The 19,589-nt window shown below is 36.4% G+C and overlaps 1 protein-coding gene across 1 annotated transcript in view; it reads right to left on the bottom strand.

Annotated features, from left to right (window-relative positions):
- Positions 1-19,589, bottom strand: part of LOC150098254 (OTU domain-containing protein 7B-like) — a 235,979-nt gene that overhangs the window by 14,798 nt on the left and 201,592 nt on the right. The window contains exon 10 of the mRNA XM_090406289.1: positions 14,583-14,867. Coding sequence (XP_090262415.1) covers positions 14,583-14,867 — 285 coding nt within the window. The remainder of the gene's footprint in view (positions 1-14,582; positions 14,868-19,589) is intronic.

A 19,589-nucleotide genomic window follows, 5' to 3' on the forward strand; every position in this document is an offset into this window, starting at 1 on the left:
TTCATGATATGAATCATAATTAATGTGAGAAAAGGCTTATGTGTTCGCAGTACATGTTAACTTATTTTCACAGTATTGATGACAATACAGAATAATAAGAAATTAATATTTATTAATTATTTGCTGATATTATATACAGCATCTTCAGAGCACAAAAACAGTTTTAACAGTATGTGAAACAACAGCAACAATTTGGTATTACAGCGGGACTAGTTTAAAAAATTTTAATGCACAACACAAGAAACTAAGGTCCTAAATAAGTGCCACCTATATTAGAAAAAAAGAGAAAACAAGTATTAATTAGATCTTAAAGTGACTGTCTCCCAGATTTTTGATATAAATGAATTCAGCCATACTTGTCGAGGTTTCAAGTATGTTTAAAAGCTTCAACTGATTCCAAAAACAATCTCTCTGCCTTCCGTGTAACACTTTTGTTTTCTTCCAATTGATCCTGTGTTATAACGGGTATCCAAGGCATGGTCCAGTAGGCCCAACTTGCCATAACGATAGTGCTGGATGTATTTTTTATATTCACCAAGGCAGATGTCAACAGTTTTTCCTGTCTGTCCATATTAAGCCCAGTCAAGAGAACAGGGCACTTCATAAACTTCTGGATGTGATAAAGAAGAGAGTTTGCCCTTAGGTGAACGGATGAGAGTTGCTAATTTGACAAAAGGTTTTTAGAAGTTTTTTCACTTGGTTATACTATATAGTACTATAAATTAAAGATACCAAGAAATTATATACAGTAAGCCCTCAATTTAATGGACTTCAGATTTAACGGACAAAATTTCTTTCCAGTCAGTATGTCACATGTTAAAATTAACACCCCATTAATTTTAAAATGCTTTTAAACCAAGATTTGCTTATAATTAAATTAATAGGTTATTTTTTGTTATTAATTTTCTGTTATTTTTAACAAATTTTGGCGAATAGGCCATCATATGTTGGAAAAACACTGTAGTAATTTAGCCGACATAAATGAGTCACCGCTCATAAAACATGTTCGGTGAATGATTAGGACGTGATCACACCAATTGCACTGTAATTGGTTCTTTTGTCGTGTGGCGTGACTTTCTGTGGCGGTTTTATTATACACATATTAGGAAGTCAATTATAAAAAAACAGCAGAATTCAAAAGTTCAAAAAAAAACTTAATAGTTTTTTTCAAAGCAGGATTACCTAAACCAAGCGCCTCAACATTGAGCATTAACTTCACATTAACTTATCTAAAAGCGTGTGTAAAACAATTTTTTTGTTCTTACAGTGCTAATATTTTGATAAAATTGTAATATTATGTTACAGATCTCTCGGGGGAGACTCTGTAACCCCTAGAGAGCACGTCTCCTGGGTGGCGGATAGAGGAGCCCAACATGTGTGTGCGTGCACGTGTGTATATGGTGGGATGGTCCGAATATACTGAATAAGGACTCGTGGACCAACAGGGCCATAAGGGCCAATCATCTTGATTGTAAGGGAAGCGGCACTCCCAATGGACCCCTAGCTGGATCTATCCTCTCCTTCTACTACTTTGAGGAAGATCCACTTACTTTAATCTTTCCTATACGGCCTTATCAGCCAACTCTTATTATTTTATGACCCCTATGCTATTAGAGTACTCGAGGGCCATTGGGTCTTTTCATTTCTGGCCTTACAATATGCCCTCTCTATAAATCTTACTATAATTCCTCTATAATCTACTCTTTCCCCCTTCAATATACCCTACTCCTCCTATGGGTTTAAATTCGGAAGAAGGCTAGTTCAGAAGCCTTAAGGTAGCAGCCCTACCACTGAACCATTCCATCGTCAGGCTAGTCCCCTGACATGGAGAACATAATTCTACTAGTAAGCTGACAGAAAAAGATAATCGGATTAAATCTATAGGAAACGACCCTGGAATGGAAAAGAAAACAAAAATGGAAACGACAAAATATAATACACATAGCAAACTGGAATGTAAGAGGAATAGCATATAAAGAAATAGAATTAGACAAATTATTAAATGAAAGAAATTTTAAAATAGCAGTAATCACTGAAACAAAAAAGAAATTAAAAGGAACCATGAGAACTGAAAATTTTAATGTGATATACAGTGGAGTTGACAGAGACCAAAGAGCACAAGCAGGAGTCATGATTTGGATTCATAACTCCCTTTCAAAACAGTTAAAACATTATAAATTATGGAATGAAAGAATAATAGAAGCTAGAATAAAAATAGATAGCGGCTATTTAAGAATAATTGGTTTATATGCCCCAGAAGAGGGAAGAGAACAAGATAATATTGATTTTTATAATCAGCTACAAAACATATATAATAACATAAATAAAAATGATTACATAATTTTAGCAGGAGACTTAAATGCAAGAATTGGAAACACGAAAATTAATAATAATACGAATGGTAAAAAATTGATTGACTTTGTAGTTTATAATAATCTAAAAATAATGAATTCCTTCTATAAACATAAAGACATACATAAATATACTTGGGCAGTTAGAGGATGGAAATCAATATTAGATTACTTTATACTGAATGAAAAGACATTAAAATTTTCACTAGATATTAGAGTTCACAGAGGATATGAAATAAGCAGTGTCCACTTCCTTGTTAAAATAAAATTAAGATTACTACCTAAATGGCTACAAGTAACAAGAACAGAAAGAAAAATTGAAACATTTGTTTATAAAACTAGACTACTGAATGACACAAATGTACAATGGCTATATGAACAAAGAATTAACCAATATCTAGACAAAATAAAAATAAAATGAAGAAATAGAATGGCTTAATATAAAAACGATACTAAATGCAGCAGCAAATGAAAGCTTAGGAAAGACCAAAAAATTCAATAAAAGGAAAAAACTGAAGATCTGGGATGATACAATGAAAGAAATAAAAAGAAAAAAGAGGCCTATCACAAATGGTTAAGCAGTAAAAGATTAGAAGATGAAATAGAATATAAAAAAATAAGAGCCATAGCTAAAAGAGAAGTCAGAAAAAGACAGAGAATCATGGAGCAGATTTGTTTCTAATTTATTAGAACATGATTTATATAAAATAAGACCCAATGTATATAAAATTTTGAAACACTTAAATGCAGAATGTAAATTTTTATTCCATTTTATTATTATTTCATTTAAGTAGATATTAAAAAGAGTTGCTGAGAGGGGACATTTCTGTCGGACCCCTTGGTTTGTCTCTCTCGTGTACGATAGCTCGTGATTTAATCTTACTTGTATTTGATTTTTTTCATATATACTTGTGATAGCTTTTAGGATATTATTTGGTATTTGTCTTTCTTTTAATATGTTAAACAATATGTTTCTTTTAACTTTGTCAAATTCTTTATCAAAGTCAATAAATACAATATGTGTTTCTAAATTGTATTCTCTTCTTTTCTCTATTATTAATTTTAGGCAAAAGGCCGGGTCTATACATGATCGTCCTTTTCTAAATCCATTCTGTACTTCTAAAATAAAATTTTTGGAATATTTCATTAGTTTGCTATTTAAGATTCTGCTATATATTTTGTAACAGGAATTTATAACTGGTAATTAGCTTACGGAATTAACAATGCATATAAAGTAAATTAATTAAAGGCAACTTTAATGAATAACTTCTATATTTCAGCAACGTCACATTGCCATCTTCAGGAACATAAAAATATGGTATGTGCACGCAGCCACTAACAAAAGCAAATGAGGAAGAAAGCAAGAAACTAATTCTGTTCCTAAAGTCCTAATGGTATCCTCTGGCAGGCTAATTTGGTTGTCTTGACCGTTGGGCTGAAGTTCTCATAATGTAAGTCTCCCAAATTTGGGAAAGTTTCATGCACCAAATTTGTTGAGGTTTGAAACGTTTTTTAGAGCTGCTGATGATTCCTTGAATAATCTTTCATACTTAAACTTGCTGCAGTGTATTATTTTAGTTTTCTTCCAACGAATTCTATGGTGGGTATCTAGAGCATGGTCAGCCAGCCCAGAGTGGCTGTAATGGTGAAACCGGACGTAGTCTTTGTGTTCTGAAATCCTGATATTTGCTGTCCTGCCTGTTTGGCCAAAGTAGGACAATTTGCAGCTGCAAGGGACCTGGTATACACCAGGTAGGTCTAGGGGAAGTGGTTGGTCTTTGGTAGAGTGGATAAGGGATGCCAACTTTTTATATGGTCTGTAACAAGAAGTAAGGTCATATTTTTTGAGGATATTAGTTATTTTCTCAGAGGTGCCCTGGATGTAGGGGATGGTGATAGATTTGGTGTAATCTTTATTGTGGAGGGGGGGTTGTGGTTTACTGGTTTTAGTAATTTTTGGATTTTTTGGGGGTTATAGCCATTGGCTAAGAAAGTGTTGAGGATATGGTTTAGTTCAGTGATTACGGCCTTGTCATCTGAGCAGATTAATTTTGCCCTGTTATATAGTGTTTTTATAATCCCATATTGTTGTGAGGAGAAAGTTTCATGCACCAAATTTGTTGAGGTTTGAAACGTTTTTTAGAGCTGCTGATGATTCCTTGAATAATCTTTCATACTTAAACTTGCTGCAGTGTATTATTTTAGTTTTCTTCCAACGAATTCTATGGTGGGTATCTAGAGCATGGTCAGCCAGCCCAGAGTGGCTGTAATGGTGAAACCGGACGTAGTCTTTGTGTTCTGAAATCCTGATATTTGCTGTCCTGCCTGTTTGGCCAAAGTAGGACAATTTGCAGCTGCAAGGGACCTGGTATACACCAGGTAGGTCTAGGGGAAGTGGTTGGTCTTTGGTAGAGTGGATAAGGGATGCCAACTTTTTATATGGTCTGTAACAAGAAGTAAGGTCATATTTTTTGAGGATATTAGTTATTTTCTCAGAGGTGCCCTGGATGTAGGGGATGGTGATAGATTTGGTGTAATCTTTATTGTGGAGGGGGGGTTGTGGTTTACTGGTTTTAGTAATTTTTGGATTTTTTGGGGGTTATAGCCATTGGCTAAGAAAGTGTTGAGGATATGGTTTAGTTCAGTGATTACGGCCTTGTCATCTGAGCAGATTAATTTTGCCCTGTTATATAGTGTTTTTATAATCCCATATTGTTGTGAGGAGGGGGGGGGGAAATTGCTGGTGAATGTATCTGCCAGTATGGGTGGGTTTTCTGTAAACAGAGAAAACCAAAGATCCATCAAGCTGGCGAGCGAATAAAGTGTCTAGGAAGGGGAGGGGTGTTGTTTTCCTCTTTTTCTAAGGTGAACTGGACTCTGGGGTGTTGGTTGTTTAAGTGTGTTAGGAAGGGGTGGAGTGTATCTGAGCCATGTGGCCAAATAGCGAACACATCATCCACATATTGAAGCCAAATAGTGGGTTTTTGTGGGGCGAAGTTTAAGGCTTTCTCTTCAAAGGTCTCAATAAAGAAATTGGCCAAGGGCGGGGAAAGTGGTGAACCCATGGATGTCCATTCTAATTGTTTGTAGAATTTTCTTTGTCAAACGAAATAGCCTGAGTTCATTGTGAACTGAAATAGGGCTGAGATATCAGGAGGAAACTTGGCTTGGATGAACTCTAGCGTTTCTTTGCGTGGGACATTAGTGAATAGGGAGGAGATGTCAAAACTGACCATTATGTCAGTGTGTTGAGCGAGAGGTTTTCTATACTGGCTTTAAAGTGGGCTGAGTTTTTTATGTGTGATGGTGTGTTGCCAGTATAGTGTGTGAGCGTTTTGGCTAAATGTTTCGCTAATTTATGTGGTGGAATCAATGCCATCCACTATGGGACGTATGGCATTTTGTTCATGTATTTTTGGGAGTCCATATAATCGGGGGGGGGGGGGGGCTAGAGTAATAAGGTTTTAGTTTGTTAGTGACTTCCACAGGCCAAGAAGTGACCTTCTTAAGGAGTCTGTGGAGAGTTCTAATCTGAGAGCTGGTAGGATTATATTCAATAGGGAGGTAAGTAGTATGGTCTAGTACTAAAGCATTAAGCTTACATTTGTAGTCCTTTTGATTGAGCACGACAGTGGCGTTTCCCTTATCTGCTTTGGTGATTACTATTTTTTTGTTTTTCTTCATTTCTAGTATGGCTGCATATTCGTCTTTGGATAAGTTGGTTTTTGGAGGTTTTGCTTTGGTGAGAACACTGGCTACATGCAGTCTGACGTTGTTGGCGACATGGTTAGGAAAGTTGTGAATCCCACATTCTATTTGGATCATGATTTCCTCGGTAGGTATTCTTTTAGGAGCTAGGGCGAAATTGTGGCCACGTGAAAGTGCAGTGAGTGCTTCAGGCTTTAAAACTATGGATGAGAGGTTGACTACAGTGATGAGTGGTGGCTGTGGTAAGGAAGTAGATTCTTTATCAGGTTTTCGTATTTTTTCAAGTGCCGACTACGTATTTTTTCGAATTCTTTTCTTGCTGAAGCACATGAGCACAAAGATCAGGGCCGAGCGTATCTGTAAGCTCTTCCTCTAGCGCCCATAAGGTTTTCTTTTCGTCGGCAAGGAGAACACGTGTCGCGGTAATTTGTTCTCTTAATAGTGCGAATCTAGTGCGATTATAAATACGCAGAGCTTTCTGTGAAGTAAAACGGTGCTTCAATTTAACACAATTAGGGATTACCTTAATGTAGAAAGTATTTTTAACTTGGGTATAATTATGTTAAAGATACCAAGCAATTTTAAACCTGGTTTTACTTGATTTTTCCCAAGTGAGCAAACAGACAAAATGTCAAGTTTGCGCCAGCAATTGATGCAAGACTAGCTGATCCCACAGGTAGTGCAAGACCAAGGCAACTCGTGATAAAGGTGGAGCAAGCTCTGATCACTAATCTTAATATAAAGATCAGAGCTTGCTCCACCTTTACCACGAGTTGCCTTGGTCTTGCGCTACCTGTGGGATCAGCTAGTCTTGCATCAATTGCAGGCGCAAACTTGACATTTTGTCTGTTTGCTCACTTGGGAAAAATGGAGTAAAACCAGGTTTAAAATTGCTTGGTATCTTTAACATAGGGATTACCTTGTTATCCCGGTAGCATTTTAGGAACGTCAGACGATTTAGTTGCCTTGATATCATCAACCTCATTTTGCCGTATTGATGGGCCTTTTGTGTGATGGAATCTCCATGGATGATCGTAATTCTAGTAGCAAGGCTTATACATTGGTTATACATAACTGGTAATTAGCTTACGGAATTAACAACGCATATAAAGTATAATAATTAAACTCAACTTTAATGAATAACTTCTATATTTTGGCAACGTCACGTTGCCATCTTCAGGAACATAAAAATATGGTATGTGCACGCAGGCACTAACAAAAGCAAATGAGGACGAAAGCAAGAAACTAATACTGTTCCTAAAATCCATCAGCAGCTCTAAAAACCGTTTGAAACGGTTTTTAGAGCTGCTGATGATTCCTTGAATAATCTTTCGTACTTAAACTTGCTGCGGTGTATTATTTTAGTTTTCTTCCAACGAATTCTATGGTAGGTATCTAAGGCATGGTCTGCCATCCCAGAGTGGCTGTAATGATGAAACCAGATGTAGTCTTTTTGTTCTGAAATCCTGATATTTGCTGTCCTGCCTGTTTGTCCAAAGTAGGACAATTTGCAGCTGCAAGGGACCTGGTATACACCAGTAAGGTCTAGAGGAAGTGGTTGGTCTTTGGTAGAATATGCAACCCTACTAGAAATGAAGAAAAACAAAAAAATAGTAATCACCAAAGCGGATAAGGGAAACGCCACTGTGGTGCTCAATCAAAAGGACTACAAAGGTAAGCTTAATGCTTCAGTACTAGACTGTACTACTTACCTCCCTATTGAATATAATCCTACCAGCTCTCAGATTAGAACTCTCCACAGACTCCTTAAAAAAGTCCCTTCTTGGCCTGTGGAAGTCACTAACAAACTAAAACCTTATAACTCTAGACTCCCCCCCACGATTATATGGGCTCCCAAAAATACATAAACAAAATGTGCCATTACGTCCCATAGTGGATGGCATTGATTCCCCACATATAAATTAGCGAAACATTTAGCCAAAACACTCACACTATACTGGCAACACACCATCACAAAAAACTCAGCCCACTTTAAAGCCAGTGTAGAAAACCTCTCACTCCAACACACTGACATAATGATCAGGTTTGACATCTCCTCCCTATTCACTAATGTCCCACTCAAAGAAACCCTAGAGTTATCCAAGCCACGTTTCCTCCTGATATCTCAGCCCTATTTCAGTTCACAATGTCAGGCTATTTCGTTTGGCAAGGAAAATTCTACAAACAGATAGAGGGGGGGGGACATCCATGGGTTCACCACTTTCTCCACCCTTGGCCAATTTCTTTATGGAGACCTTTGAAGAGAAAGCCTTAAACTCCACACCACAAAAACCCACTATTTGGCTTCGATACGTGGATGATGTGTTCGCTATTTGGCCACATGGCTCACTCCACTCCTTCCTAACACACTTAACAACCAACATCCCAGAGTCCAGTTCACCTTAGAAAAAGAGGAAAACAACACCCCTCCCCTTCCTAGACACTTTATTCACTCGCCAGCTTGATGGATCTTTGGTTTCTCTGTTTACATACTGGCAGATACATTCATATTGGCACCCATACTGGCAGATACATTCACCAGCAATCTCCCCCCTCCTCACAACAATATGGGGTTATAAAAACACTATATAACAGGGCAAAATTAATCTTCTCAGATGACAAGGCCGTAATCACTGAACTAAACCACATCCTCAACATTTTCTTAGCCAATGGCTATAACCCCCAAAAAATCCAAAATATACTAAAACCAGTAAACCACAACCCCCCTCCACAATAAAGATTACACTAAATCTATCGCCATCTCCTACATCCAGGGCACCTCTGAGAAAATAACTAATATCCTCAAAAAATATGACCTTACTCCTTGTTACAGACCATATAAAAAGTTGGCATCCCTTATCCTCTCTCTACCAAAGACCAACTACTTCCCCTAGACCTACCTGGTGTATACCAGGTCCCTTGCAGCTGCAAATTGTCCTACTTTGGCCAAACAGGCAGGACAGCAAATATCAGGATTTAAGAACACAAACACTACATTTGGTTTCACCATTACAACCACTCTGGGCTGGCAGACCATGCCTTAGATACCCACCATAGAATTCGTTGGATGAAAACTAAAATAATACACCACAGCAAGTTTAAGTACGAAAGATTATTCAAGGAATCATCAGCAGCTCTAAAAAACATTCCAAACCTCAACAAATTTGGGTGCATTAAACTACCCTAAATTTGGGAGACTTACATTATGAGAACTTCAGCCCAACAGCCAAGAATAAATACCAAATTAGCCAAGCAGAGGGCACCATTAGGACTTTAGGAACTATGAGTTTCTTGCTTTGTTCTTCATTTGCTTTTGTTAGTGCCTGCATGAACATACCACATTTTTATGTTCCTGAAGATGGCAACGTGACGTTGCTGAAATATAGAAGTTATTCATTAAAGTTGCCTTTAATTAATATACTTTATATGAGTTGTTAATTCCGTAAGCTAATTACCAGTTATAAATTCCTGTTACAAAATATATAGCAGAATCTTAAATAGCGAACTAATGAAATATTCCGAAAACTTTATTTTAGAAGTACAGAATGGATTTAGAAAAGGACGATCATGTATAGACCAGGCCTTTTGCCTAAAATTAATAATAGAGAAAAGAAGAGAATACAATTTAGAAACACATATAGCATTTATTGACTTTGAAAAAGAATTTGACAAAGTTAAAAGAAACGTACTATTTAACATATTAAAAGAAAAACAAATACCAAATAATATCCTAAAAGCTATCACAAGTATTTATGAAAATAATCAAATACAAATAAGATATTATCATGAGCTATCATATACGAGAGAGATAAACCAAGGGGTCCGACAGGGATGTCTCCTCTCAGCAACTCTTTTTAATATCTACTTAAATGAAATAATAATAAAAAAATGGAATAAAAATTTACATCAAGGAATTAAACTTTCTTCTAAAGTAAGCTTAAACACTCTCCTCTTTGCCGACGACCAAATAATAATTACAAATTCTGAAGATAAACTACAGAAAGCTATTTTAGATCTAAATGAGATATCCAAAGATTATGGTATGATAATATCAACAGAAAAATAAAAAACCATGGCCTTTAAAGGACAAGATCCAGCAAGAACTAAAATAGTAATAGATAACAAGATCTTAGAACAGGTGAATTCATTTAATTACCTAGGATGTATGATTACATATGAAAATGAAAAAGATATAAACGTAAAAATTGCAAAATATTTAAAAATAACAGGTGTAATTAACTCTATATTTAAACCTAACCTAGTTCAAAAACAAACCAGACTAAAAGTATACAATACATTAGCCCTACCAGTCTTAATGTATGAAAGCAAAATCTGGATAATAAAACAAAAAGACAAACAAAGATTAACAATAGCAGAAATGAAGTTTATGAGAAAAACTGCAAAGTATACCCTATTTAATCAAAAAGAAACGAAGAAATTATGAAAGAATTAAACCAAGAACCAGTAATAGAAATTAAAATTAAAAAATATAAACATAAATGGATGGAACACGTTCAAAGAATGAAAAACAGAAAGATTACCAAAACAAGCCTTAAAGTACAAGCCATTAGGAAAAAGAAAACCAGGACGTCCTCTTAAACGATTTAACGATGATTTCTAAGGCCGGAACAGGCCATGCTAGGCCTAAATCCTTGATATGCATGATGATACAGTTATTTTTATTTTAAAAAATTTACGATTTAACGGACACCCCTTAGCCCCTATTAGTTTGTTAAATAGAGGGTTTACTGTACTTGGTTTAATCCTTTATCCAAGTGTAAGCAAACAAAGTTTATGCCTGAAGTATTTTCAGACTGGGGCAACTCGTATAAGGAAGCTAAGACTTTACACGTATATGAAAATATGACTTCTGCATTACTTCAACCTTAGTATCACCTTTGGGTCTAGCTTCCATTGAAGAGACCTCAATAAAAGTCGCAACCGGTCTAGGTAGCGACCCTTCCCATAATGCATAGCATTATACATGTCTGCAAAGAGATGTGCTTTGCATTAGGATACTGAGGCAAGTAATGTGAAGTCTTGGCTTCCTTATATGAGTTGTCCCAGTCCTGAAAATACATCAGGCAGAAAGTTTGTTTGCTTACACTTGGATAAAGGATTAAACCAAGTATATAATTTCTTGGCATCTTTAATTTATGACAAAAGGTTTAAATGCAGTGTGTAGTTGATATTTATTAAGTACTGTAGATATCTTTTCAGATATGCCTTATAGGTATGGGATGGCAACAGTTTTGCTATAGTCTTGTGTGGTAGGCAACGGAGGGGATTTCTGGGGAGCGTTTAGTATTATTTCTATCCTATGGGGATTATAGCCATTGGCTGAGAAGATGTGATGCAAGTTCAACAGTAAGAGAATTGTCATTGGAACAAATAGCTCTAGCTCTGTGAGTTAGTGTTTTTAGGATACCATACTGATGAGCTGGATAATGGTGTGACTGTGTGTGTGGGTTTTCTATAAACAGAAAAAGATAAGCAAGCATCTGGAAGCTGTGTGATTAGTGTATTGAGGAAGGGCAAACAGTCATTAGCTTAGTAATGGTGGCACACAGTGATGTGAGCCACCATTACATTGCTATAATTACCATTACAGTGAACCATATATTAGTTAAAGCACATATACCGGCAACTGAATTAAAAACGTTTATTTAATATCATGTTGGACCTCCTTTATCTTGTATTATAGCACATATGTGGTTTGGCAGATTCCACAGGTTGGAAAGTAGACAGAAGAGCAAGGTGCTCTTCTGTCTACAACACTAGGCATTCACCAGACAGTCCTTTAACTGGTTCAGATTTGACAGAAGAACACTTTGCTCCTGGATCTGTTTACCTAATATCTCCCATACGTTCTCAATGGAATTCCCATCTGGCCTTTGTGGTGACCAGGGAAGATGGTGGAAGTCACTGTCATGCTTGCTGAACCACTGCTGAACAATTTCTTGCATGATGGACAGTAATAACAATGTCGTTCATGAAACAAATATCATCTGCTGGGTAAAAAGTCAACATTGCAGGATGGACTTGATTGGCAGCAACATTCAGATATTCCTTTGGGAACACCTTCTAGCAAAAACAGGGGACCCATTCTGTACTAACAGAACATGTTTCACACCACTTCTGGAACCTTGAGTTGTGTTTACAAGGCAAGCTGGGCTCATTGCTTCATGAGGCTCTTGCCAAACTCTCTGCTTACAAAACAAGGTGTACTGTGACTCATCACAGACCACATGATTTTTTTTTTTCAGTCATAGTGTTCTTGACGTTACTGTGATGAACTTTCCAGTTCTTTGCAGAAATCAGTGTTTTCTGTATAGGCATGTGACTGCCAATACTGATGCTCTTCAATTCCCTATGCATAGTTTCATGAGATATGGATTGAGAACAGTCTTCTTTAAATGCTTCAGTCAATTTCTGCACACAGTTCTGTTTATCAGTACAAGCCTTCTAAGACGACACCAATCTCATTCCTGACAGATTGTCTTTGGACCACACAGTTACGCCTCTTAGACAAGCAACGTAGGTTATTTTTCCTTGATTAAGCACCTGGGATATTTCTCCTTTTAAGAAACCAGTAAGCTCTGTTGTTTTCCAAATCGTGGCTCCAGCCAGATGGACACCACAATAAGCCCTTTATTGAACTCCGAAAAATCCTTTGTTTTTATCCAATTGCGATCAACACTATTGATGGTTAACATCCTTAAATAGTTGCTGAGAACATGTGGTGATGCACGTGACCAAGTATTTTGAATATACGCTGTGTAAGTGACGTTTAGGTACATCTGCATAAAATTTTATTTTTTGTAACTTTTTTGTTGAAAATTTTTTAAATATTTTGTTTATTTTATTTATTTATTTTTCTGTTGTGGGAGATTTGAACTGTAGTGACATAATAGTTTGTGCTTTTAAAGTGGTAGAGTATTAGGAAAATTTATAGAGTTAGGACACAGAGTAAGGGATGGACATAACTCCTACAGAGGGAGTGCAGACTCCAATCCAAACATCGCTTTGACATTATCCCATGCTAATGATTTTTTTCACCAGTTGATCAGGAAGCTTTCCAAAGCATTACCAACTGGCAGTGCCGTAAACAGCTTTTCATGGACCCTGTGCAAGATTTTATTTTGTCCCCCTCCCATTTCTTTTGAAAAATAAAAAAAAAAATAAAAAAATACAATAGAATTTGAAATTTTGTTTATAAATATTATATGTTTATGAATCGCCTCCACAACAGCAAAATTAAAAATTTGAAAATGAAAATATAATACTGATTATTTTTTGACCCATTTCAAGGCCTCCTTCATCCTGAGTCCCTGCCTAGTTATGGCACTGCTAACTGGTTCAGTGGCTGGCCTGATGAAACTACTACTGTTATCTCTGGACAGAGGAGACACTTCCTAGCTGAATAATTAGTGTGAGAGCATATACCTGGCAAGGTCATCCATTATTTGCATCATATATAAGATAAAAGGGAGGTGACTGAAACCAGATATCCTACTCTAGAGATAAAACATGGCAATACCCACTACTTAGAGGTCTAGATGGCATGTTCTACAATTAGAAAAGGTAAGCATCTATGGTGGCAATACCTGTGCCACCTTCTATGGTATGGCCTGTTTGTAGAAACATGTTATACCACAGGAAGGTGCTGTCAACTTGGCTGGAAGAAGCTATATATTTCATTCCACCAGTCCCTTAATAGCCCAACAAAATTGGTGTCATCATCATCATAACTTCTTAAATACCATTAGGCTAAACACGGTTACAATGGCCCTATTTACATGATAAGGGTATCAAAATAAATTAACTTGTAAAGTTAATAATATGTTTATAATATTTAAATATAATATTTAAATATAATATTTAAATATTATAAACAACAGTGTATATTTTAGGGGTAAAAAAGATCACATTCTGGGACTCTGGAAGGACTGAATTCTATATTTACCTTAAAAATAATGTATGTAATAGATATGTATGTTTATTTTTTTCTTTCTTCTGAAACTGAAGTGATATGGTAGAGTCACTGAAAACCCTAATAATAACAGGATGTTCACTGGCCTGACAACAACACATGATATATATCTCTCTCTCTTTAGAGGCCAGTCATAAATGAGCATAACACAAAAGGTAACCAATTCCCACTGAAGGTCAAGAACACTTAGCAAGCTCTTAAAAATGCTACTGATTTCAGAAAAATACAATCTCATAGCATGAACACCACTTTGTGCAACTTGATGAGATCTCAATATAGATAACTATACTTTTTTGTGAATGGTCTAATCACCAAGATTAAGTCTTTTAAGTTAATTTATAAGATTTCTATTTTCTACACTTCCTTTATACATGCATATCATTAAAAGAGAAAAGACATGACAATATGCTCAAAAGTAAGAAATACAATGTAAAACGATAAATATAAGAAGAGAAAGAGAGAGAGAGAGAGAATTGGCAGGGATCCAGATAATTTCATTATAAGCACCCAAAGTTCATAATATTACTTACCTGGAAGAATGGGTGCTTTATCAACAAAACTTTCCTCATCCACTGCAACAAGTGCAGAGAAATGTGCTGCATCATATGTCAGACAAAGAGGAGAACGATGGCATTCAGAACATGGATATTCCAAGGGAAGATATATACCTCCAAAAGGAATAGGAGCAAATGGCTCTCCTGTAATATCTTTTAGCATTGTGTCAGCAATAACAATAACAGGTCTTCTAAGGACGTGTGCTAAAGCCAGCACATGAATCTCCTCCAAACTCTCATACACATCTGGTGTTTCACCATCTTCAGGTACAGAATCCAAAGAACTGATCAAGAAAGCAAAATCATTACCCTGAAATACACAGATCTTCAACATCAGCAATTAAAGACTAATTTGTTTTTCTACAATTTTCATGCATAATTTTATATAAATGCTAAAATTTAAGATTCTGAAATTGCCTAGATATCAGAGAGAGAGTGAGCTGTACTATTAGAGTAAATTAGTCTCATTTGAGCTACTTAGAAGTTCATTATGGTGATAAGCATAATCAAAGAACCAACACGTTTAGTAATCAAGATAGATACATTATCCTATCAAAATATCATAAGACACATGCAGATACAGTCAGCTCTCACTATAGTAAGCTCGTAAGAAAGTTTTTTTTTTTTTTTTTTAAATTGGATAGTTTGCAATAGTTAATTTCTTTTAGCCCGGGGCAGAGCTGACTACTACCGGGTGCGTCCCCAGGTGGCGGATCGGGGAACAGCCTTCAGATATGGAGGCTAGCTGCGATATAAGCAGAGCAATCTGGTGAATAAGCAGCCATGGACCAACAGCGACTGAGCTATCAAGGCGTGGGGGGAGCAGAAGTGGCAACTCTGTTTCACTTAAAACCTCACAAAACCCAATGACAACTCGGTGACATGACGAGTAGTGCTGCCATTAAATAAGCACCTGCTGGGGTCACTGCCCATGACATTGGGAAGCAGCATTGTCAGTACTGACACAAGGATGAAGCCAAATGATGACGGAAAAGCTTGTGATCAGAGATTTACAGATGGCAATATGATTATATTGTGTACGTCTGAAATACTGCAGAGCAGAAAGCAAACGGAGAAAATACTGCTCTACCTTATCTCCAGAACAACCACCATGGCGAGCAAACCCTTACAATTGGCCCCAAGTTCCCAGTGTCCCTTAAATGGGACAGGGGTGCGAAGAATCTCCGGGCTCAAAATGGTGTCCACTTTTAAAATTGCAACTTGGAATGTCAGAACTCTGTATGAAGCTGGCAAATTAAGAAATGCCACAAGAGAAATGAAGAGGCTGGGCATCCGGATTTTGGGAATATGCGAGACAAGATGGCCAGGATCTGGAAAGTGTCAACAAGATAATATGACAATGTATTACTCTGGGAATGATGAGAACAAACATCGACATGGTGTAGCTGTAATAGTAGATGAAGAAATCAATAAATCAGTAATAAATTGGATTCCATTTTCTGAAAGGATAATGCTGTTACAACTTAAGGTAAACCCCATTAACACAAATATCATGAAAGCTTATGCACCCACAGCTGACAAAAGTGAAGAAGATGTTGAAGAGTTTTATGAACACCTAAAAGCGATTAAAAACCTAACAAAGAAACATGATATAAACATAGTGATGGGTGACTTCAATGCAAAAGTGGGAAGAGGGAGTGATGGAGAAATTGTGGACGAACATGACTTAGGCACCAGAAACGACAGAGGAGACCGTCTAGTCCAGTTCTGTCAGGAAGAAGATCTAACAATAGCAAATACCTGGTTAAAACTTCCACCCAGAAGACTGTACACTTGGAAATCGCCTCATAAATCAATTTGATTTCTGACAACATAACATTGTCAGAAATCAAATTGATTATATACTGATAAATAAAAGATTCCACAGTAGTATAAAGAGTGCAAAGACTTATCCTGGAGCAGATATCTCATCAGACCACAATCCCATAGTTGTAGAAGTATGTCTTAGATTAAAATCAGCTAAAAAATCACAAAAGAAGAAAAAGAAAATTGATGTACAAAAACTGAAAGACCCGAACATAAATAAAAGTGCCAAGACACAGCTTAACCTGCGATTACAACAGATTAACATAGAAGAAAATAAAAGTGTGGAATCTCTTTGGAATAGTTTAAAGAATGCCATCGTAACCACAAGTATTGAAGAAGTAGGTTATGTGAATAATATAAAACAACAGGAATGGATGACAGATGAGATTCTTTCTCTTACTGATACAAGAAGAATGTACAAAAACAAAGACCTTGCCAGGTATACAGAAACACATAACATCATCAAGAAAAAAATAAAAGAAGCCAAGGAAAATTGGATGAAAAATTTAGGTACTGAAATTGAACTGCTTCAGAAGAAACATGATAATTTCAATCTGTATAAGAAAATCAACGAAATTTCTGGAAAACTGAGGAAAAAGCAAATAGTGTCTCTAAGAGACGGAAAAATAGTTCTAGAAGAAGAGAATAAAGCACAGATTTGGATAAAATATGTAACAGAACTCTTCAATGATACTAGACAGAAGCCTATAAATATAAAAGATAGCATTCAAGGACCAGCAATCATGAAATGTGAAATAGAGAATGCTATACGAACAAGTAAAACAGGAAAAGCCAGTGGACCAGATGGTGTGCAAACAGAATTTTTAAAATTAATAGAACAAGATAACATCAAACTTCTTGAAAAGCTTTTTAATAAAATATATGAAAGTGATGAATTTCCATCAGATTGGCTCAAATCTACATTTATCACTGTCCCAAAGAAACCCAAAACGAATTCCTGTGGTGACTTCCGACTTATTAGTCTAATGAGCCAAACATTAAAAATATTTTTTAAAGTAATTCGGAATCGTATTTATAGAAAAAGTGAAGAAACTCTAAGTGACACACAATTCGGCTTTCGGAATGGTTTTGGTACTAGAGAGGCCCTTTTCTGTACCCAAATATTGATACAAAAATGCATAGAAAAACAGAAATCTGTCTTTATGTGCTTCATAGATTTTGAAAAAGCATTCGACAAAGTCAGACACACTAACTTAATAGAAGTCCTTCAACAAATAAGGCTAGACGAACAAGACATAAGACTAATAACAAATCTGTATTGGAATCAGTCAGCTACCGTTCAATTAGACAACATTACCACCAGTGATATTAACATCAAAAGAGGAGTGAGACAAGGATGTGTGCTCTCACCACTCCTGTTCAACATATATGCAGAGGTAATCTTTAAAAAAGCATTGGAAGAATGTTCAGAGGGAATCACAATAAATGGAAAGATTGTTAACAACCTTCTATATGCAGATGACACCGTGCTAATTGCAGATAATATTATGGATCTCCAAAAACTCATTGACAGAGTATACATAGAAAGCCAAAGAATGGGAATAAATATAAACATCAACAAGACAAAATACATGATTATCAGCAAACATCCAGCCTCATCAATGAAACTGACACTCAATGGGAAAAATATTGATCAAGTGTCAAGATATAAATATCTTGGTTGCTGGCTTAACGAATGGTGGGATCCAGAAATAGATATAAAGACAAGGATTGAAGTTGCACGGCAGTCCTTCATGAAAATGAGAACACTATTCTGCAATAAAGACCTAAACATGGAAGTCAGATGCCAAATGCTGAAATGCTACGTGTGGTCTATTTTGCTCTATGGAGTTGAAACATGGACACTGAAGGTGACAACCATCAAGAAAATCGAAGCCTTTGAGATATGGCTATACAGAAGAATGCTAAAGATATCATGGACAGAAAAAATTACCAATGAAGATGTCTTAAAATCCATTGGCAAAGCTAAACATCTTGTACAAATAATCAAGAAACGAAAAACATCATATCTTGGCCACATCATAAGAAACAGCAAATACCAACTTCTATAAACTATTTTGATAGGAAGAATTGGTTGCAAAGGAACTAGAGGAAGAAAAAGAATATCATGGTTTGACAACATCAAGACGTGGACAGGAAAGAGCAGTGCACAACTGCTCAGATTAGCACAAGAGCGCAGTTTGTTCGCCAAGATGGTCGCTGACCTTCGATAGAAGATAGCACAATAAGAAGAAGAAGAAGAATTTCTTTTAGCATAGCATTCTACTAGCCTGGCTAGCTGAGTGGTTAGCATATCCGCTCTCCAGCCAAAAGGCTGCAAGTTTGAATACCACCGTGGGCATGGATGTGTTTGTGATTTTTTGTGGAAATGCTAGTGGTGGTGGTCGGCAGTAGATGCCGTTGGTATAGTTGTGGTCAGTTGGTGGAGATAGAGTTGTAGAGCAGGTGCCCTCCCTTGATGAGTCTTTAGGTGTCAAATAATAATAATACTATTGATACCATGCTTGAGACTTTTCATTAGTTTGTTATAGAAAGCGAATATGTTATATTTTTGTGAGTCAACTGTATAAATAAAACAGGCCAATATACTGACAGAATTAAAATGTGTTCCACCATTGGCTATAATAACTGTTTTAATGTGTCATGGAACATTTTCTTGTAATTTCTGGTAGAAAGTTGGTTGTGCTATGCTCGGTTTCTCCTTGCAAACATTATTAATGTTCCACAAACAAAAAAAAGACATATTGGCTGTACTCTAATTCTGTATTCCACTTCTAGTATCCAAAGATGTTCTATTGGGTTCAGGCTGAGATCTATGCTGGCCATTTCATCTTGAGTTTCATCTTCAAACTGCATATTTACAATCACTGTTTTGTGACTTTAGGCATTATCATATTGGGAAGCATAAGGGTCAGTTACCATAAAAGTGCCACAATGTAAGAAATGCACTGTATTTTAAACATAAGAGGTCATGATTCTATATGCTGCAACCAGCAAACCAAATTCATAACCAGAAGCAACACCGCATTATTATATTGCCACCTCCAAATTTCATTGCTGAGACACATAGTCAAATTAAAAGCAGTCTCTAGGCATCCTCCATACCCAAACACATCAGACTTCATGAATATGTTG

The sequence above is a fragment of the Typopeltis vanoorti genome, chromosome 16 (genome assembly GCF_054136105.1).
Source record: "Typopeltis vanoorti isolate ZY-2024b chromosome 16, IOZ_Tvanoo_1.0, whole genome shotgun sequence".
NCBI lineage: Eukaryota > Metazoa > Arthropoda > Arachnida > Uropygi > Thelyphonidae > Typopeltis > Typopeltis vanoorti.